General features: G+C 32.5%; 2 protein-coding genes across 2 annotated transcripts; one reads left to right on the forward strand and one right to left on the reverse strand.

The window, feature by feature from the left end:
* Positions 1-84: 84 nt before the first annotated feature.
* Positions 85-12684, reverse strand: LOC128159652 (cilia- and flagella-associated protein 100-like). Its single transcript, XM_052822820.1, has 16 exons — positions 12626-12684; positions 12346-12436; positions 11953-12027; positions 11703-11794; positions 11324-11504; positions 11101-11168; positions 9482-9645; positions 8803-8959; positions 8456-8646; positions 8041-8089; positions 7550-7701; positions 7126-7224; positions 5741-5857; positions 4492-4588; positions 3752-3871; positions 85-401 (listed from the first exon to the last, which is right to left on the reverse strand). Exons 2-16 carry the CDS (start codon positions 12410-12412, stop codon positions 285-287), a joined length of 1746 nt encoding a protein of 581 aa, XP_052678780.1. The 5' UTR covers positions 12413-12436; positions 12626-12684; the 3' UTR covers positions 85-284.
* Positions 12685-12711: 27 nt separating this feature from the next.
* On the forward strand, positions 12712-18317 carry LOC128159654 (ribonuclease P protein subunit p30-like). The gene is made up of 11 exons (XM_052822822.1): positions 12712-12829; positions 13002-13093; positions 13602-13667; positions 13893-13967; positions 14248-14313; positions 14532-14618; positions 15661-15777; positions 17045-17074; positions 17274-17311; positions 17771-17850; positions 18088-18317. The coding sequence occupies exons 1-11, from the start codon at positions 12754-12756 to the stop codon at positions 18231-18233; spliced, it is 873 nt and encodes a 290-aa protein (XP_052678782.1). The 5' UTR covers positions 12712-12753; the 3' UTR covers positions 18234-18317.
* The last annotated feature ends 222 nt before the right edge of the window (positions 18318-18539 follow it).

Genomic DNA, 18539 nt, shown 5'->3' on the forward strand with positions numbered 1-18539 from the left:
TTCGTTTTCGTGTTTTATTTATATACATGTATTAATTGTTCAAAGTCTCGTCCTCTTTACAAACTAACAGATCAAACACAGCACTGTTGTTACCTCATTATTTATTGCTATCACAGACATATGTATACAAGTGCTTTAGATTGCGTTAGAAGCACAAACTGACAGTTCATCGTTCTTTATACACGTAGCTCCAAAAAAAGTATTTGCTAAATTTTCATCAAGTTGATGGCAAGACACCAATTTCCCACTGAATCTAAGTGACGATCGCGACATGATAATTTTGCTCAGTACTGGAAGAAATAAGCCAGCTCTTCCTCCTCTCTAGACGCTTGATCCGCTCCGTCATCCTCCCGCTTCTTGTGACGTGGAGGCTCGGACCGGAACACCAGTTTTCGACCCGTCTGTAAGACAAAAAGAGCGTTGCATTGAGGTTACTTGCTAACTTTCCAAACACTACTTGCAATTATACATGTAACTAGACACGATCTCGTTGCGAGCAACGAGGAGGTCTTCCGTCCGATTTTTAGAATAAGGAATGGCCTTACTCTTGATCTTCGTCAACGAAACTTATCCGGAAAAGGAGGCGGAATCTATGAGTGTTATGGGTGAAAGACGATCTATCCCTTTGGTGTCCCTTATTTAAGGGATCAGCTCCTTTTCATTCATTTTCGTTAAAAGATATTTTTGTGTAACGCTAATAAATGTTTAGAAATTGGTTACCGTTTTTGAGATATCTGGGAAAAATCGTTTTGGTATCCGGTCCTAAAACTCCTTTAGGGTCCAGATAACAAACAATATATGGTTGTACATTGTGAAGCACATTATTTTGAGCATCTTTTGTTAAATACTGCCTTCCAGAATTTTCCTCTATTTCGAGATATTGAAGATCAAAGTGTTGGACTTCTGGCCCCTTAAAATCCCTAATTACATAACATAGGACTAAATGATTACCATGTATAGGTAAATAACCTTAGAATGAACATTATTGCTTCTATAACGTATCACAAAATATTTCACAGTAAAAAGCTATCATTAAAAGACTTTAGGCCCCCCTCAGCCCCTTATTTGAAGGGCCAGTCCCTTTTTCTTGATTTCATAAGAACGTTCTTGTCAATTCAAACACATTTTGTTCAACAAGTGTTTACAAATTTTGTACCGTTCTCGAGATATCTTGAGAGGGTCGTTTCCGGGGCCGACCCTGTAACTCCTTTTAGGGACCGCATAACAAAGAAATTATGGTTGCAGATTGTTTTGCTCTATATTTTAAGCATCTTTTGTTCAATATTGCTTTTCAAAATGTTCCTCTATTTTGAAATATTGAAGATCAAAGTTTTCGACTTATGGCCCCTTAAAATCCCTAATTACGTAACATAGGAGGAAATGATTGCCATGTATATGTAAATAACCTTAGAATGAACATAATTGCCTCTAAAACGTATCACAAAATATTTCACGGTAAAATGTTATCATTAAAAGACTTTAGGGCCACCTCAGCCCCTTATTTGAAGGGCCAGCCCCTTTTTCATGATTTCAAATGAAAGCTCTAATCAATTCAAACACATTTTGTTCAACAAGTGTTTACAAATTTTGTACCGTTCTCGAGATATGTTGAGAGGGTCGTTTTAGGGGCCGACCCTGTAACTCCTTTTAGGGACTGCATAACAAAGAAATTATGGTTGCAGATAGTTAAGCTTAATATTTTGAGCATCTTTTGTTCAATATTGCTTTTCAAAATTTTCCTACTTTTTGAGATATTGAGCATCAAATTTTTGGACTTCTGGCCCCTTAAAACCCCTAATTACGTAACATAGGAGTTAATGATTGCCATGTGTAGGTGGATAACGTTAGAATAAACATAATTGCTTCTATAACTTATCACAAAATATTTCGCAGTGAAAAGTTATCATTAAAAGACTTTAGGGCCCCCTCAGCCCCTTATTTGAAGGGCCAGCCCCTTTTTATTGATGTCTTATAAAAGCTCTTGACTTTATAAAGATTTTTTCTTCTACATGTTATAACAAAATACAATCAAGGAAAAAGATATTGAAAGAAAACCACGAAAAATCACGACGCCTTTTTAACTGTAATTTTCGAGCTCGGGCGAGCTTCGGCGCTTTTGGTCACAGGAAAATATATATACCACATGTCAGATCTACAACTTTTTGTCTACAATTCCTGAAATTTTGAACTCAATATCTTAAATCGTTTAGGAGTTTACCCCTGGACAAGCCGACCCTCTGAAAATCGTTAAATTGTAAATAACTCAAAACCGGAAGTAACGTCATCATTAAAAAAAATTTCCAATAAGGTTCAGATCATTATCTATCAGACCTAAAAGTTTCATGTAAATCGGTGGAGTAGTTTTCGAGAAATCGCGTACACAAAATTGGTTGGAAAAAAAAAGAAAAATAACTAGAGCAAAGCTCGTTGCAAAGCAACGAGTGGGTCTTCCGTTAATGTCGGAAGTAAAGCTGGAAGTTCCTGTAAGAAGCAGAGCTCTTAAACCAATAACAAGAGTAACCAAAATGAAAAGATAAAAAAATCGAATTATTCCTGGTACGACTTAACAAAATACGAATGATTTTAAGTACGACTTAACAAACACCTTTCCGATTTCAAGAACAACTTAAGAAAAAAAATCCGAATTGGTCAAGTACGACTTAACAATTATTTTTGGTACGAGTTAATATTACTTTGAACATTACGCTATTTTTTAAACCAAGGACGCGGAATCAAAATTTCCGGAAAAATCAATTTTTAAACCCCGATATCTCTGTAATGCATCGTCCGATTTTAAAACGGCTTTCAGTGTTTGATTCAGCTAATTAAGTTCTACAAAACACATATTCATTTTTCATTTGATCAGAAAATTTATTTTTTCGAAAAATTTGTTTCACTTCCGGTTTCGACCGGAAGTGACAGATTTTCATTTCCAGCCTTATTACAGAGGTAAATCGACCAAATCATCACCATTGAAATTTTCAAGCCTCTTTCTTAAAGCGTTTTTGAGAAAAGTCCGGGACAAAATGACTTTTTGAAATTTTTAAAAATGACGTCACGTCAAAACGGAGGTGACGTTCTTTCTAAAACTTTAACATTTTTGAGGGACGCCAACTTGCAAACATCTCTGAAAATTTCATCAAAATCGGTTAAAAACTTTTTGAGTTATGAAGCAAAAAAGGAGTCAGAAGAAAAGAAAAAGAATAATAATAATAATAAAAAGAAACAATAGAATAACAAGAGGGTCTTCCGTTGGAAACGGAAGACCCTAATAATAATAGGGAAAAAGAAACCGAACGAAAACAATAAGGTCTTCCGTTGGAAAACGGAAGACCTTAATTATTCACAAGCTAACGTGTTCAGAAAGATTTATCATTTTGGAAGATCATACATCTAGGTCACTATTGCGAGCAAACTCATTTTTAGGAAAGAAGACTTTAATATGCTTATTTTTGGCATAATTGCTTAGATAATATTAATCTGATCTTACATACTGATCTAACATTACTATTTTGATATCAACCTGATATTGTTACATTGATGTTCTGTTATTATTACTCTGATATAAATCTGATTTCATTACTAAATTGATATAAACCCAGTAGTATTACTTTGATATCAATCTGATATCATTACCTTGATATCAATCTGATATTGTTACATTGATGTTATGTTTTTATTACTTTGATATCAATCTGATACCATTACTTTGATATCGATCAACATGATAATTATACGTATATATACAGACCTGTTTCTTTGGCTCGGCCTTGGCTCGCTCTAGGGCCTTCCGCACCCTCTCCTCCTGGTGAAGCCTCTGCTGCTCGATCTTCTCCTCCCTCAGCTTTAACCGCCTCTCCTTGTCCTTGGCCTTCATTGTTTATAGGATGGTACACAATTAATTATCACTAACAATACTTGTGTAACTCTTGATGGACTGTATGAGTTTAATTTCTGTTGATGGTCCCCTTTGTTATTTGATATTTCATTGCCATATTAAGTCGACTGTATTTATTTTGCATCCAATTAAAAACAAAAAATACTGGCACGTACATTCAGTGTAAAGTATAACAATTTGACTGCAAAATTAAACTTTTCCATCAATTGGTAAAATATGTAACGAACCCTACTGCATGTATATTGTAACCATTATTGAGAAATAAATCCTCCCATCCCCATTCCACCATCAAGTAAACACTTCGATTGCAATCAACATTTAGAACCATTTTAACAAGACCTTGGACTTTTGCGAGAACTTAACTCTATCTATTTCTTGCATCAAAACAAGTTAAAAATGACGCTGGTTTAGAGTGAAATATGCACACATTGTGTAGTCTTAGCTCAAAATCCAGACAAATCTTGTTAATTTCAAACAGCCATGACTGACAGTATTCCCTGGTACACCCGCAATGAAATAGACAGGCCTACGTCACATTGCTGTTTGACACAACTACCCATAGTCCAAGCTCTTGTGTAAATGGTTCTACATACCTTTTCGGCGGCCTCCACTTTGTCTTGTGGCATTGTTTCTATCATTTCAAATAATTCCTCTAACCTATTTTCTATATTAGTTAACATCTGTAATGTGCTACAATATACAGTAAAGAGATATGCAGTTACTGAAATAAAGAAAACAAAATTAGATTAAATATATCATATATACCCTTAAAGAGCAAACATTTTGTATCTTGTGGCCAATCTGTGTATCGCATTTTGTTACAAAGTAGAAATAACTTGGGTACATATCCATGTAAAGGCTTAAAACAAATACACGTAATTCTCTACAGATTTTTTCACTTGTACAATTACTGACACTTGTATTGAAATTCTTTAAAGTACTGAAATTTCTGACAAAAGAAACTGGTTGACATGTAAATGCACATTTTCCTTCACCAGCATGTCCCTTCCACCTTCCTGTTATATAATACACTTAAATACTTATGTTGTGTCAAACCTGCACCTCGTTGTATTAGAGGGACCATTTACCACCGGGTTAAGAGTATAGTAGTGTCAAGAAAGCATAACACAGTAGGATACTGACATTCTGTATAGGCAACCTTCCCAAGGCCTCCTAGCAGAGAGGCAAGCCGTCCAGATATGTAAGAGTTATCTCCCGTTTTCAAAACAAAGAAATAAATTCATATCTAGCGCTATTAGTTTTTGATTAGTACTGCACACACTTCTATTAAATTCAATATCAATGCTACGAACGCAAAACGCTAATCTATATTTTCAACACACATTTTTGATGTTGTCAGTTGTAGGTAATTCATTTTGTTGGGAGATAACTCGATATCAAGCAAAAGCTAGGGTTTTTAGCGCAGGCACAATTATGAAGTAAATGTATGACAAATAAAAAATGAAATGAATTAAATAGTACTTTACAATATATTAAATTTTTTTCTTAAAATCTTACGCTACAAAATAGAATTTTTTAAATATAAAAATAGCAAAATTAAAAAAAAAATCTTCAGATAAAAGTGCAAAACTATAATTACTAAAAAATAAGAGTGCATGTAAAGAAATGATATTTATGATCAACTAGATGAATTTGAACATATGTAGTAATTAAGAAATGAAGCACACAAATCTCTAAAAAAAAAAAAAAAAAGTTTTATAGAATGGCCATTCTATTAAGTTAGTCATACAAGTACTTTACAACTCTGGACTAATCAACCAATACTCCCGCCAAACAGAGACCTGTACAGAAGGTTGCCATGGTTACAGAAAGTGCACTAACCTAATGTTTGCCTCATTGTCACCGATACAAGATCGATAAACTTCCTCTACTCGAGAGTTCAGTGAGTCCAACATCTTCTGCTGATCTTCTGCCTTGAATTCACCATAGGAAAATAATCTAAACAAAAAAAAATTAGAAATTAAAGAAAGTTTTAACATATTATCCAGAAGAGATGATGTATTTTTTTTACAATTACATCTCTATAAATGTTATTAGAAACTATAACAGTCAACATCTATTGTGCTTTTAATATTTGTGATCATAAGAAAATGTTTTATAATTGAGTTGGTTACATTTCTTACAAAACCATAGGCTGAGATAGTTTGGGGGTAAAAGAATATAAAGAAAGAATATAGCAAGAGATGAATATGTTTAATTCTATATATAAGGTAATCAAAATTTGATCTTTTGGTATTTCTCAGTATTATAGTTAAAATGATATCTATATACTAGTACATGTATTTTATATGCAATGTGGAGGCATAGTGAAAGAAATAAGTGACAATGGTTGGTAATGTGATTGTATACTTGAATTACATGGTGACCATATTATATGTTGGATCCCATGAAAAATACATGTGAGAATATGGCATTGATAACAGAGATATCATGCTGTTTGCAATACTATAAATATGTTGGGGAATTCCTTAAATTAACTTGTATTATACTGCATGCAACACCAATGAAGTACAAACCCCCAATCCTCAATTGTTTTAAGCATTTCACTGAGCAAAATAATGACATTAACAGATTATAAAAACTACAAAATAAAAACTTTCTGTTTTAACATTAAATTTTCAATGAAATAATAATATCATATGATAATGTGCAGAATAACTATTCATCAAAATATTACTGCAAGTTTTTTTGGGTTTTTTTGGTTGCAAACATTATAAGGTTCATGTTATAATTTAGATTACACAACTCATACATTAAAATTAAGTAAACTTTATGTATTTGTTGTGTAGATATTCAGAATTTATGAATTATAGACTCCATGCATGAAAGCTAAAATTCTTAATTAATATTTCTATAGATTTTAAAACTGCATGCTACAATATGAACTCCATAGAACCATTAAATCATCAAATAAATACAGGTAGTTAAAAAGGAACAAAACATACAAACATTCTACATTATCTTTCTCACTGCTGTAAACCAACTTTTAATTGTGTATAAGCCGGTCCTTGTCGTATGGGTGAAATAATGTGTATATGCGACTAGATCGCGAAAGTAAGTTGAATAAAAGTTGGTTTACAGAATGTTAATTGATACTTTAATGACTGAATTAGCAAAAAGGGTACAATAATGATGATTTAAAGAAAAGTTGATTGCTCAGTGCATTGAATAAAGTGAGTAAACAGAAATCAACATGAAATGGTTACCTGGCTTTGGTTTTTAATTCTGCTGCTTTCGTTTCCTCTTTATTAATCTGTGAGTTTAATTTGTCAATTTGTTCCTTCAGTATTGAAGTCTCTTTTTCCCTGAGAATATATTAAAGTACATATGTTTTTCTATGCATTATACTTTTCTTCATCTTTACTATTGAATTTTAATTCATGAAAATGTACATGTTCTATAAAATGATTAAACGCTCATGTGACTGAAAGCAAATAATATGCATGCTTCAATTTCCTCATGAACATATACAGTATATTAAGACAAAATGCAAGTTAATTTTCCATCTTTCCCTTCAAAAAAAGCTTTTAAAGTTATGTTATTGACAAGTATAAAAGCAATTGCTAAACCCTCGCATATTGTATAACTTAAAATATCTAATATCCTTTGATTAGCCTTTACCCTCCTTACATTTTGACTTTTGTTTGTTTAATTGTTTGCTTCATTTCTTCTAATGCCTCTTCAGTTTCTTGACTGTTTTGGATAAGAGATAAGTTTTGTTCTTCTAAATCGGCAAAAATGTCCAACAATTCTTGAGGATGTGAAAAATATAACTCCAAATCCTATAAGAAGAAAAGCACTGACTCATTATAAAAATTTTATTCATCTAAATTGTTTGCAAAATCACAAATTAATAAAAAGTTCATACATTACACATGACAATATATATTGAATTTTGAACAAGGAATATTTGTTGAGCACCAATTTTTGTGGATTTCGTTAATTTTAGTTCATCCACAGAATCAAATGTCCTTTGACAGACTACCATGGGTATTTCTTTTATTGTACCATTGCCAAAAAACTTGCCTATTATATATCCTTGAAGATGAATACTATGAAATACAAAAGAATATTAATGAATGTATAAAACTATATATATATAAGCTCTTTGTTTGCTTTACCTCATCACTCTCATCATCTTCATCCTCCTCGAGATCCACTTCTTCTGGCCTAAGAGAAATAAAATGTTAAATAGTGAAATTTCATTGATACATGCATATAAATTACAATAAAACATGCATATTAGAGCACCAGGGACAAACAACTTTGCTGTTACCATGTTTTACTGAATTTAAATCTGTATGATAGAAAATGTTGAAAATATTTAATTGAGATTTTAATTGGTCAATTAACTTATAAATAATTTGTTCTTTTTCTCTACATCCCAATATAAAAAGCAAGAATTTAATATCTTATTTGAAAAGCAAACTCTATTCTTATTATTTAAAATTTAAAAGTTAAACATACCAAGTGTATCAAATATAACATTATTAACTAAGCATGACAGATTTACTAGTATATAATGACCCTCCTTACTTTTTACTGGGGGGACCTGCTTTGCCGGGAGGGACAGGGGCAGGTTTTGGTGCCATCTTCTTCTTGGCTTTGAAGTCCTTTGGGTCAGCCTCCAGTAGACTTTTCTTGTATGCAATCATCTCTTGTTCCTTTGCTTTCTTCTTCTCCTCCCTCCTTTTTCTTTTCTGCCTTTCTTTCTTATCTCGCCAATCCTGTAATTAGAGTTAACTCATGTGTTAAATTAAAATATCTAGACTAAAACATCACAATACTTTAACTGATGTTAGCATTTCTTTGAAAAAAAATCAAAATAACTTTTCATCTTGACTTATTGATTATAATAATGTTTCATGTCAAAATGTAAAAACCTGGGGTGTAAGATTGTCCAGAAATTTCCTGTACATATGGTATTCCTTTAATGTGTCCTCATATTTGGAAATTTCTGATTTGATGGCCATCATTGCTGCATTGACCTTCTTTATTTCTGCAACTTTTTCTAATTTTGCTTTTGTTTCATTTTCGGCCCTGTGATTATAAAATTTGAGATGTTAATAGCACGATTCATGTCATATTAACATTTGAAAAACATATACCGGTAATCATGAACTCATCATAAAACCATGCATATAAGAAGCATTCAAATATTCAACCAAATACATTATACCAGACAGTTACAGACATTTCTTCAAATTTCTACGTACATATATAATTGTTGGAGTAAATGTAAACTGTGTATCAGATTTCTCAAATTTCACTACCCCCACAATCTTTATTTGTGATGGTACATTTAATGTCTCTGAATTTTAGCAATTTTAAAAAGGCTGGATTCAAAATTATATACAATAAAAAATCATGCTGGAGATTCTTTTATCACCTTATTTTCTGCATGGTCTTATTTCATTTCTGGCATATAAAGAATGCATGTGTATTAAACAATGCAATGCCAATTAACATATTTTAATGACATGAATGTTGGGTGTTATCCACTTGATAGGTAAACACACACAAATGAAATGACCTTTATTAGTTAGCTGTCCTCCTACTTACTCTCGGACTGCCTCATTTGAGCCGTGGTCATTTTCTTTGAGGAATTCATCAAACATGGCTGCATCTTCCTGGAGATACAGTTCTGCAAGGTCCAGTTTCTTTTCCTCTGCCTGGGAGATCTCCTCCAGCTTACTCATTTCATTTCTTTTCACTCCCAGAGAATACTAATAACATTAGAAATTCATAAAAATCAGTATGCACACAACAGCAGATGAAAATAGAGGTTGTAAACACATACCTGTTAACCCTCCCGCATTGCGCGGGAGACTCCCGCAAAACGGCCTAAAAATCTAAGATCTCCCGCATCCAACCTATCTCCCGCGCGGGGGACAAATTTCTCCCGCAATCGTCGTTGTCTCCCCCATAACCCCCCCCCCCCCAATTCTGAATCTTTACATGCAAATTTCAACAACCACTGCGGGGTTTTCTCTGATTTTAAGCTCAAAAAGCTGCTGTGTAGCTTGAATATATCAAAATACATCCAAGTACTGTCTACTGTGATCATAGTATGACATGTTATAGTCCAGTTTACTTTTTACGATTACTTCCGGTTTTGACTTAAATCAGTTACGTATTTAGTTATGCATAGGCCTTATAAAAAAGTAAGTAAAAGCTTAAAACATCTTGATTTTACTCTGTAACACCAAAGAAAACAATACACAGCCAGTGATGTCACTTAACAGGTGCACAGGTAAAGCACCCAAGCCACGTGCAGTGAGTCGTGACTAATTCTGTCTGGCCAGCACGGTCGGTAAAAATCAAAGTGAGTTTGGAACACTGAGTGTTTATACAAGCTACCGATAAAAGTGAAGCTCGAAGAAAAAGTCTAAAAGCATTTCACAAGAGTTTTTAAAGTTTATAGTATCGGTACTATGAATGACAGGGATGCTATAGACATTACAACAGACTCTGAGATAATTTTTAAAGATACTGGAGAAATACATGTTGTTTTGTAAATTAAAAATATATTCTATATATAAGGCAAAACAATTTTTTTAATGACTATTATTTACTGGGTTTCACTGCAAATTCAAAATACGCAAAATAAATTTTCTGTGTTTACCCTAGATGTCAGCATGCAGTGATGGTTCAATACTGAACAATAAGAAGACTTAATATAAAAAGTGGCACTGCACTATTGACTTCTTGTATTGTACCATGCAAACAAAATAATAGTTTTCTGAACATGTACAGCAACACAAGTTGTAATTGCACACTGGAAGTCATAGAAATAATAAAATTTAAAACGATTGCAAATGCATTAATAACAATGGTAAACTAAGGTATTTAATAGTATTTTTAATATATATATTTGCATTTCACGTGAAAAAACGTTGTTTACGCAAAATCTCCCCCTTAGCCAAGTTGGTAAGGGGGAGATTCTCCCACATAGCAGCTTTGAAAGGTTAACAGGTATGTAAAACATATTTTCTGTTATTTCTATTCAAATCCTTTTAAAACAAAATAATTACTACTGATATATTAAATTGAAATAGGAAGTATTTTGAGTCAATTACATTTTATTCAATTATTGTTCATGTTTAACTATAACTAATTCAAATTTCCTTAGTTTTTATTTCCAACATAGTTGGAAACGAGAAGGGGAATACATCACATACTTGAACTAAGAACATCTCTCTCTTCTTGGCAATGTATTCTGCTAAAGATTCTTTTTCCACATGCCGATCTGTTGAAAAAAAAGTAAGGCAAATTTTTGTAATGAATTATTAAATGGCATAAATCAAAAGTCCACAACATCAGATCCCTTATATAACTAACAGACTCATATGAATAAACAAAAAAAGATGTATATGGAGTTATATGATATCAATTATTTCTAACCTCTGGTGACTGCAATTGTGTGTTCTGGGTCATCTTTGACAGCAATAGCTTTGTCTGAGTCCTCCATCTCCTTTTCTTCATCTGAATCAGCTGGTTTTATCATTGAGGCTGTGCGAAAGTTAACTTTGGATGCGTATGTGGTCTTCTCATGGACTCTTAGTTTTCTCTGTTTTTCTCGTTCCTTTCAAAATATATTGAAATAGCATTGTGGGTGGTTTATGGAATTTCCCCTTCTTTACTAATCATGGGACAAGTTTATCTCATTGGATTTTGATAAAAAAAGTTAACAATAAATTGATTGCAAATATAGGAAAAAGCAAATGTGTTTTTACTAATTACTTCATTATTTCAATATTGAAAGTTTTAAAAAAAATCTTACCAGCTTTTTGCGTTGCCTCTCTTTGTCTCGTAAAACAAAAATATCACTATCTGCTGGCATTTTGAAAGGGTTGCCCTGAGAAACAAGTTCATCTACAACAGAAAATTTGTTTTAAATCTAGAGGGAATACAAGCTTTTTGTTTTTTTTCTTTTCTCATTTATCAACTAATTTGGTTTTGGGAAATGTGCATGAAAGATGAACAAAGAATAGAAAACTAATAAAATAAATGAAATATAGGCTTATATGTACCTGACAGAACTGTTGATACTGATTTAGCTGAGTTGGGAAAAGTGACTCTCCCTGACTGTCTTGATCCATCTTGTCCTTTAATTGAAAAATACAATTGACATGAATTTATACTGAAAGATTCTTTTAGGACTTGTTAAATCAATAATAGTGTATGTGTATATATTGTACATTTGAATAGCAAAATGATATTTAGTAAAACTCTACTGTCTTTATCATGTAAGTGCAAAATTTGAAAGTCAACGAAAAATTATACTGTCTTCATAGCAGATCAGTGTTGCGCTGTTTCATATAATGATGCAAATAAGAATACAGCCCCTTTGTTAATTTGCAGCAATTAGGGCATCTGACATTTTTATAGACAGCATTCAAAATGTTTATTCATAACCAACTCACTAGATTTCTTTCCAGAACCCTCTGAATTTGGTGAAACCACGTTAGACCTATTTGGTGAATCTGCCATGACTGATTGTAATGTATGCACCACCTATAATGAAATATTAGCTTTTTAGAGGAAATTCGAAATGTAAACAGATAGTCGAATTAACAATGTTGTCTACACCATGAATTAATTGTCATGACATTTCCAAACACGTCTTCCTCAAAAAATATATATGCAATTTCAATCTTATAAATTTAAAAACAACAAGACATAATTTATCGCATTTAAACTTGCCGACAATCTCCACAAGTATCCCTCCTCGTAGCCTCACTGTTTACAATTTCCGTGGTAACACAGCTAACGCCACCTATTTCCGCTAAGGATAATAACTCGGTTGTTTACATCCCAAACCCGTTGTGAAAATGTCGTACGCCGATCTGAGTGTGTTAAATTGCGACAGGAAAACATTACTGGAAAAAGTTGGCGTGGCAGTAAAACGTACGTATATTAAGTGTATATAGTACTTCAAACGTTGAAAATATTTGAGTTCTACTGAACAATAATTATAAAAACACATCTTCCGAAATATTCCCACGTTTTCTCTGTGGGGGTTTGGTTGCAATGGTTTATCGATCCCGATCTTAATGTTTTTGTAATAACTTTTTTTCAGTTGGATATGAAGTTATTGCGTTAGACATCGTCCATACACCGTCAAAGAATGCTACAAAAAAGAAGAAAAAGCAAAAAGATTCCAATCCACAGGTTCAGAGCCTTTTTTTTCTTTTCATCAAAATTCAATACATTGACAAACTTAATAGTAATACTTTTTATTTAAGTAAGGACAACTGATTACTGAATTTTTATCAATATTTGAAAAATTTAATTTGGAATGTGTTAAAAAGAATAGCCAAATGATTTTTTTTTAAAGTGTGTAATCTAGCTAATTTCTTAACTTCTTGTTTCTATTATTGAAAGAAGAAATACATGTATTTCAAGAAATTACAATCTCATTTAAGTTAGATCCGCTCGCTTACTCACTACATAAAGTTTTTGTAGCGAGTAAGCGAGCGGATCTAACATCTAATTTTAATTTGATTGAAGAAATTAAATAGCAAGCTATAATATGAATTCATAACCTTGTTCTCTTACATGTATATATCTGCTAGCAGCTAATACTTGTATGCTATTTAAAAAGATGTTGAAAAAGTGGTATATATGTATAGATGAAATTATTAATTGTACATGACCAGCATTTGTCTCTCTATGACAGGCTAGCGAGGGAGTGATAAAAGCAAGCACATTGAAACTGACAGAGGATGAATTAAAAGATCTCCAAGTAAAGTGATCGAAAACAACCTTATCATATCCTTTTTTACTTAAAATGTTTTTAAATTATCAACTAACCATTTTTAACGTTTAAGCCATACACAAAACCTTATTAATTGAATTTTATTTAGCAATACATTGAACCCATATGTTTATATTTGTTTTCTGTAAAGTGAAACATTCAGATACAGATAAATTATCAATACATTTAGGGTTGTCCTTTCTCTTTGTTCAGATTGACAGCAAACGAGTAAAGATTCTGAGCCGGGTGACGTTGAATGTCACAGATAGTGAACAGCTGCAGTATCTGGTGAGAGAGGGTTGTAGTCTTGTCAATCATGTATTCCTCCATCAAGGAGTGAATGTTATATTTTATACCAAAAAATCTGGGCATAGCTAACTCTTTTTTTATGACAATTTCCTTGCTGAAAATTGCTCCAATACTGCAGTTAAAACCATATAATTATTAAATGAGTATTTTAACACTTTGCAAAACTGAATGATATAAATTATAAAGCTCTTCTAAGTGAGGGTACTCTTTGTGTGCTGTTGATATTACAGACACTGATTATGATGTCGCTGTTTTGTAGATGTCACCCGAGGTACAGGAGTATGACATTGTAGCTGTTCGACCCACATCATCCGATATTTTCACTGTAAGTCAGTTTCCCAATATCTTCATTTACCAGTAACTTGTTTCAATGATTCATATGGCACCAATTATATTCATTTTTTAAAATAAATTTTTCAAAAGAAAAGAAATTAAAGAAGTTAATTTTGTAAATATATTTTTTGCAGTTTTGATCTTCATATTGAACTGAATATATAAAATAAAATAATTATGAAATTAGTTTTAATTTTTTTTTCCCACCAGAAAGTTACAAAATACATCAACTTAGACATCATTCAACTGGAAATGGATAAAAATGTTAAAATCATCACACCTGGAGGCCTGAGTGAAGTAAGAATTTTCATTATACTTTCATGTTAAATACTGAAATCTGATTGGTTTAGACGCAGTTGATAATCCCTTCCTTTACCCTCAGCGTTAGCAACACACTTAGCAACGGGTAACACTATATAAATAGTGCCTGTTTGGGAGGGTAACAGTTGAAATTGACACCCCGAGGAAACCATTGTCAACGGGCACGAAGCGGAGGTTGAAAATGGTTTTCGAGGGGTGTCAATTTCAACTGTTATCCTCCCAAACAGGCTTTATTTATTTTATTATACTGAATGTCTTAATTTTAGAGATTTTTTTACTGCTTTTATATAGAAATGATGTGAATTCCAAGGCGAACCGTACACGCATAATTAACGCGCATGTAACAATTGTAGTGTTACCCATTGCTAAGTGTGTTGCTAATGCTGAGGGTAATAGAATGGATTATGAATTGCATCGAAACCAATCAGATTTCAGTATTTAACATGAAAGTATAATAAAATGAATTGATACATGCGCCGCGCGTTAATTATGGGCGTACGATTCGCCGTGGAATTCACATCATTTCTATATAAAAGCAGTAGAAAAATCTCTAAAATTAAGACATTCAGAATAATAAAATAAATAGTGCCTGTTTGGGAGGATAACAGTTGAAATTGGCACCCCTTGAAAACCATTTTCAACCTCCGCTTCGCAACGGTTGACAATGGTTTCCTCGGGGTGTCAATTTCAACTGTTAATCATCCAATCAGACCCTATTTATATAATGTTATTGCAATGACTAAATTAATTCTTTACTATTTCTTTTTTAAAACATCATGAAATTATCCTATCTATTCAGCAGAGCTGGCAACAAGGAACATTTCTTATTTGTTGTTATGAAGGGAATATTTCAAAGCACCTGTTTAGCTTTAGAGGGTCACATTAGATTTACTTTTCATATATGAATAAACTTCTTTTTTCAACAATCCCAATTAGAATTTACCCACTGAGAGATTGGGGTTCACTTTGTGAAAAAATGTTGTAGGTATTTTTTATTTTCATTTTTTTTTTGTACTAGGGAATACAAAAGGGGATTCATTTTGAGATTCAGTATGGCCCCGCTCTCCGGGACAGCTCTGTCAAGAAATATCTCATTTCTAACTCACAGCTGCTTGCCAGTTTTAGCAAATCAAAGGTAGGTGAGATTTGATGGCCTTCCATAATGTGATAATTTCTGTCTTTATTCAAAATACAATGGAAAAATTTAGAGATTTCCTATTTCAACGTAAAAAAAATCATTTAAAGTAGTCCAAGAATCGCACTACGTCATAATACGTATTTTACAATATTGGTTCGACTTTTACAAAGCGTTTTAGATACCCGGTATTGATTTTGCTCTACATCGCTGTTGTAAACAATGGCAATAATAAGCAATTAGAACGGTGATATATGTATTCTATGAGAGATAGAAATGATTAATGTTGAGAAACTCGATTCTGTTAAAGTAAAATGAAAAACGAAGTTTCTGATTAACCAGGATATCAGGTATGCTTATATCTTCTTTGTTTTGACCTCCCCCCCCCCCCCCCCCCGAATTTTTCTTTTTCTTTTACTAAAACCGGTTTAAATTTAGAAACAGAGGCTATTTCGAATTTAATCAGTCGTCAATTAATTAATGTTTACAATATGATATCTAACATTGTTGACAGATCTAGGCAGAAAACTAGCAAAATGTGATTTTTTTATGGATTTTTTCGTCAGGGTCTACTTGGTTTAGAGCTTATAGCGTGAAAAGTAATCCGTCAACATATAATTTATTTTACCAAATCTTTTTTCTAAGATGACAATCTATGAAATAAACACCATGAATTTAAGTTTGAGTCCATAAAATAGTAAAAAAATTACCAAACGCGATAAAAGCATTGCATTTTTTGTATTCTATTTTGATACATCAGGTCTATAAAGCGTACTTACTTACAAAAATTTGCGCAAAATTATTGATGAGATATGGCTTAAATAAATATCTATACTCTATTTTGTATGTTCAGTTCTAATTTTCCCAACATCGGTAATTATTTTTAGGAAAGACGGACGTCTGGCAAATTTCATAATTGTCAATAATTTTCGCAAGGGGGTACACCCGTCTGAGAGGTGATAACAAACAAACTAGCATGTAAACATACAAATTTTCTTTTGTATATGTATTACTAGAATGTATATTTATCATTTAAAGCTTGAGCCCATTTAGTGCCGAGTATAGGACTACCTTAATGAGAGATGTCACCATTTTTTATAAATATGGCAAATGCAAATTGAGATATGTGTACAATTTATTCTAAACTCAAAATTGAGCTGATATCCAAGTCAACTTTTGTTAGCCTGGCTATCTCTGTAGTGGGCTATACTTTACTTAAAGAAAAATGCATATTCACTAATGAGTTCCCTTTCTTTTTTAATTGAAGAACATCATTATTTCCAGTGGAGCTGAGAGAGTAAGACATGCTTTCATATTTATTTAGATACATGTACCATAAAACAAAACCCATATTTTATTAAGTGACTCATGTATAAACTGAAAGTTTTTTAAAAGTAGTTATCGATGTGAATAAGCTAGAGCCAAAAAAATGTTATCAGTATTTATTGTTGTTTTTATTTCTTTTTATAAAAGCTCTAAATACTTGATTTTCACAGGCAATAGAGCTGAGAGGACCCCATGATGTTGCAAATTTGTATCCTTCAAAATTTTAACAGAAATAACTGCTAGCTACAATTCCTATCATTCATATGTACAGTGTTTTTCTTATGATTTACATGATATGTATACATTATTAAAGTTGTACCAATTGTTGATTAGAAAAAAAATAGATTTACTACTCCACTTTATTTTGAATGTGTTGATCATTAGGTGGATTGTTGAGTTTCAACCGATATACACTATAATACTGCTTTGTTGCTTTTGATTAACTTGAACAATTATTTATATTTTTCCATGGGATTTATTCCCCTTTTTGTTACTTGCATAATGCATAATTTTGTAATGAAATGTATTTTGATGTATAATAAATACTTACGCAACCCCAAAAAAATTCCCTAAATTGTATTGTTACTATAACCAAGATCAGAAATTTCCCTTCCAAACTTGAACAAATGAATTTAAGTTTGAGAATGTTTCCCTTATCATTGTGTAGAGGCCTACTGTTTGGACTGAATGAGGCTCAGGCCAAGAACTGTGTCAGCAGGAGCTGTAGAAGTGTGCTACTACATGCAGGTAAGTCAGACACATGTAAATATACTACCTGTGGGGAGTCATGTAGTCAGTGAGTAAAATTGTTTGAAGTAAATCTACATTTGAATACGCAGTTTCATGTCTAAAATGGATGTGGTCTCCTCTTTAGATATTAACGAATGAACTTATATAGACATAATGTTACATGTATATATTTATATCACTGATTCATAATTATCTTGACAATCATATTTTGAAATATATTTATTTTCAATGCAGAAGAAAGACGAGCCTTGAAAGCTACAATAGCCCTATCATCAGGTGACCTTCCGGACGATCAGAAGTGGGTCAAAGACAAACTGAGTGAGGTCCACTCCCAGGATACAACTGGAGAATCCTCCCCAAAGAAAAGGAAGCTTGAGTGAATGTCGGATTTGAAACTTTAAGATGTTGAGTTGTTACTTGTGTCATTTCATGATTTTTTTTGTCATTAAAGTTAGATTACTCATCTTAGTGCTTTAAAAGATTAATCATCTGGTTGTTTTAAATTTGAAAAGAAAAGTGTTGATTAATTGAGCTGTATGCACTAAAGATATTGAAAGATATAACCTTGCACTATGAGTTGTAACCTGAATTTTTACTTAAAACAATTCATACACTGTATATGCATATAAGTGTGAAATGAAAATGGGCAAGACATCATATATGTACACCAGGAATGATGCATCTTC

This window comes from Crassostrea angulata, chromosome 8 (genome assembly GCF_025612915.1).
Source record: "Crassostrea angulata isolate pt1a10 chromosome 8, ASM2561291v2, whole genome shotgun sequence".
In the NCBI taxonomy this organism is placed as follows: Eukaryota; Metazoa; Mollusca; class Bivalvia; order Ostreida; family Ostreidae; genus Magallana; species Magallana angulata.

Bases quoted from the DNA above. Each gene is read 5' to 3' on its own strand.
- LOC128159652 (XM_052822820.1), bottom strand. From the start codon at position 12,412: ATGGCAGATTCACCAAATAGGTCTAACGTGGTTTCACCAAATTCAGAG. The intron at 12,028-12,345 runs GTGAGTTGGTTA...TTTCAATTAAAG, and splicing joins GGGTTCTGGAAAGAAATCTA to GACAAGATGGATCAAGACAG. The intron at 11,795-11,952 runs GTACATATAAGC...TTTCTGTTGTAG, and splicing joins AGTATCAACAGTTCTGTCAG to ATGAACTTGTTTCTCAGGGC.
- LOC128159654 (XM_052822822.1), top strand. From the start codon at position 12,754: ATGTCGTACGCCGATCTGAGTGTGTTAAATTGCGACAGGAAAACATTA. The intron at 14,314-14,531 runs GTAAGTCAGTTT...TTTTCCCACCAG, and splicing joins CATCATCCGATATTTTCACT to AAAGTTACAAAATACATCAA. The intron at 17,851-18,087 runs GTAAGTCAGACA...TTTTCAATGCAG, and splicing joins AAGTGTGCTACTACATGCAG to AAGAAAGACGAGCCTTGAAA.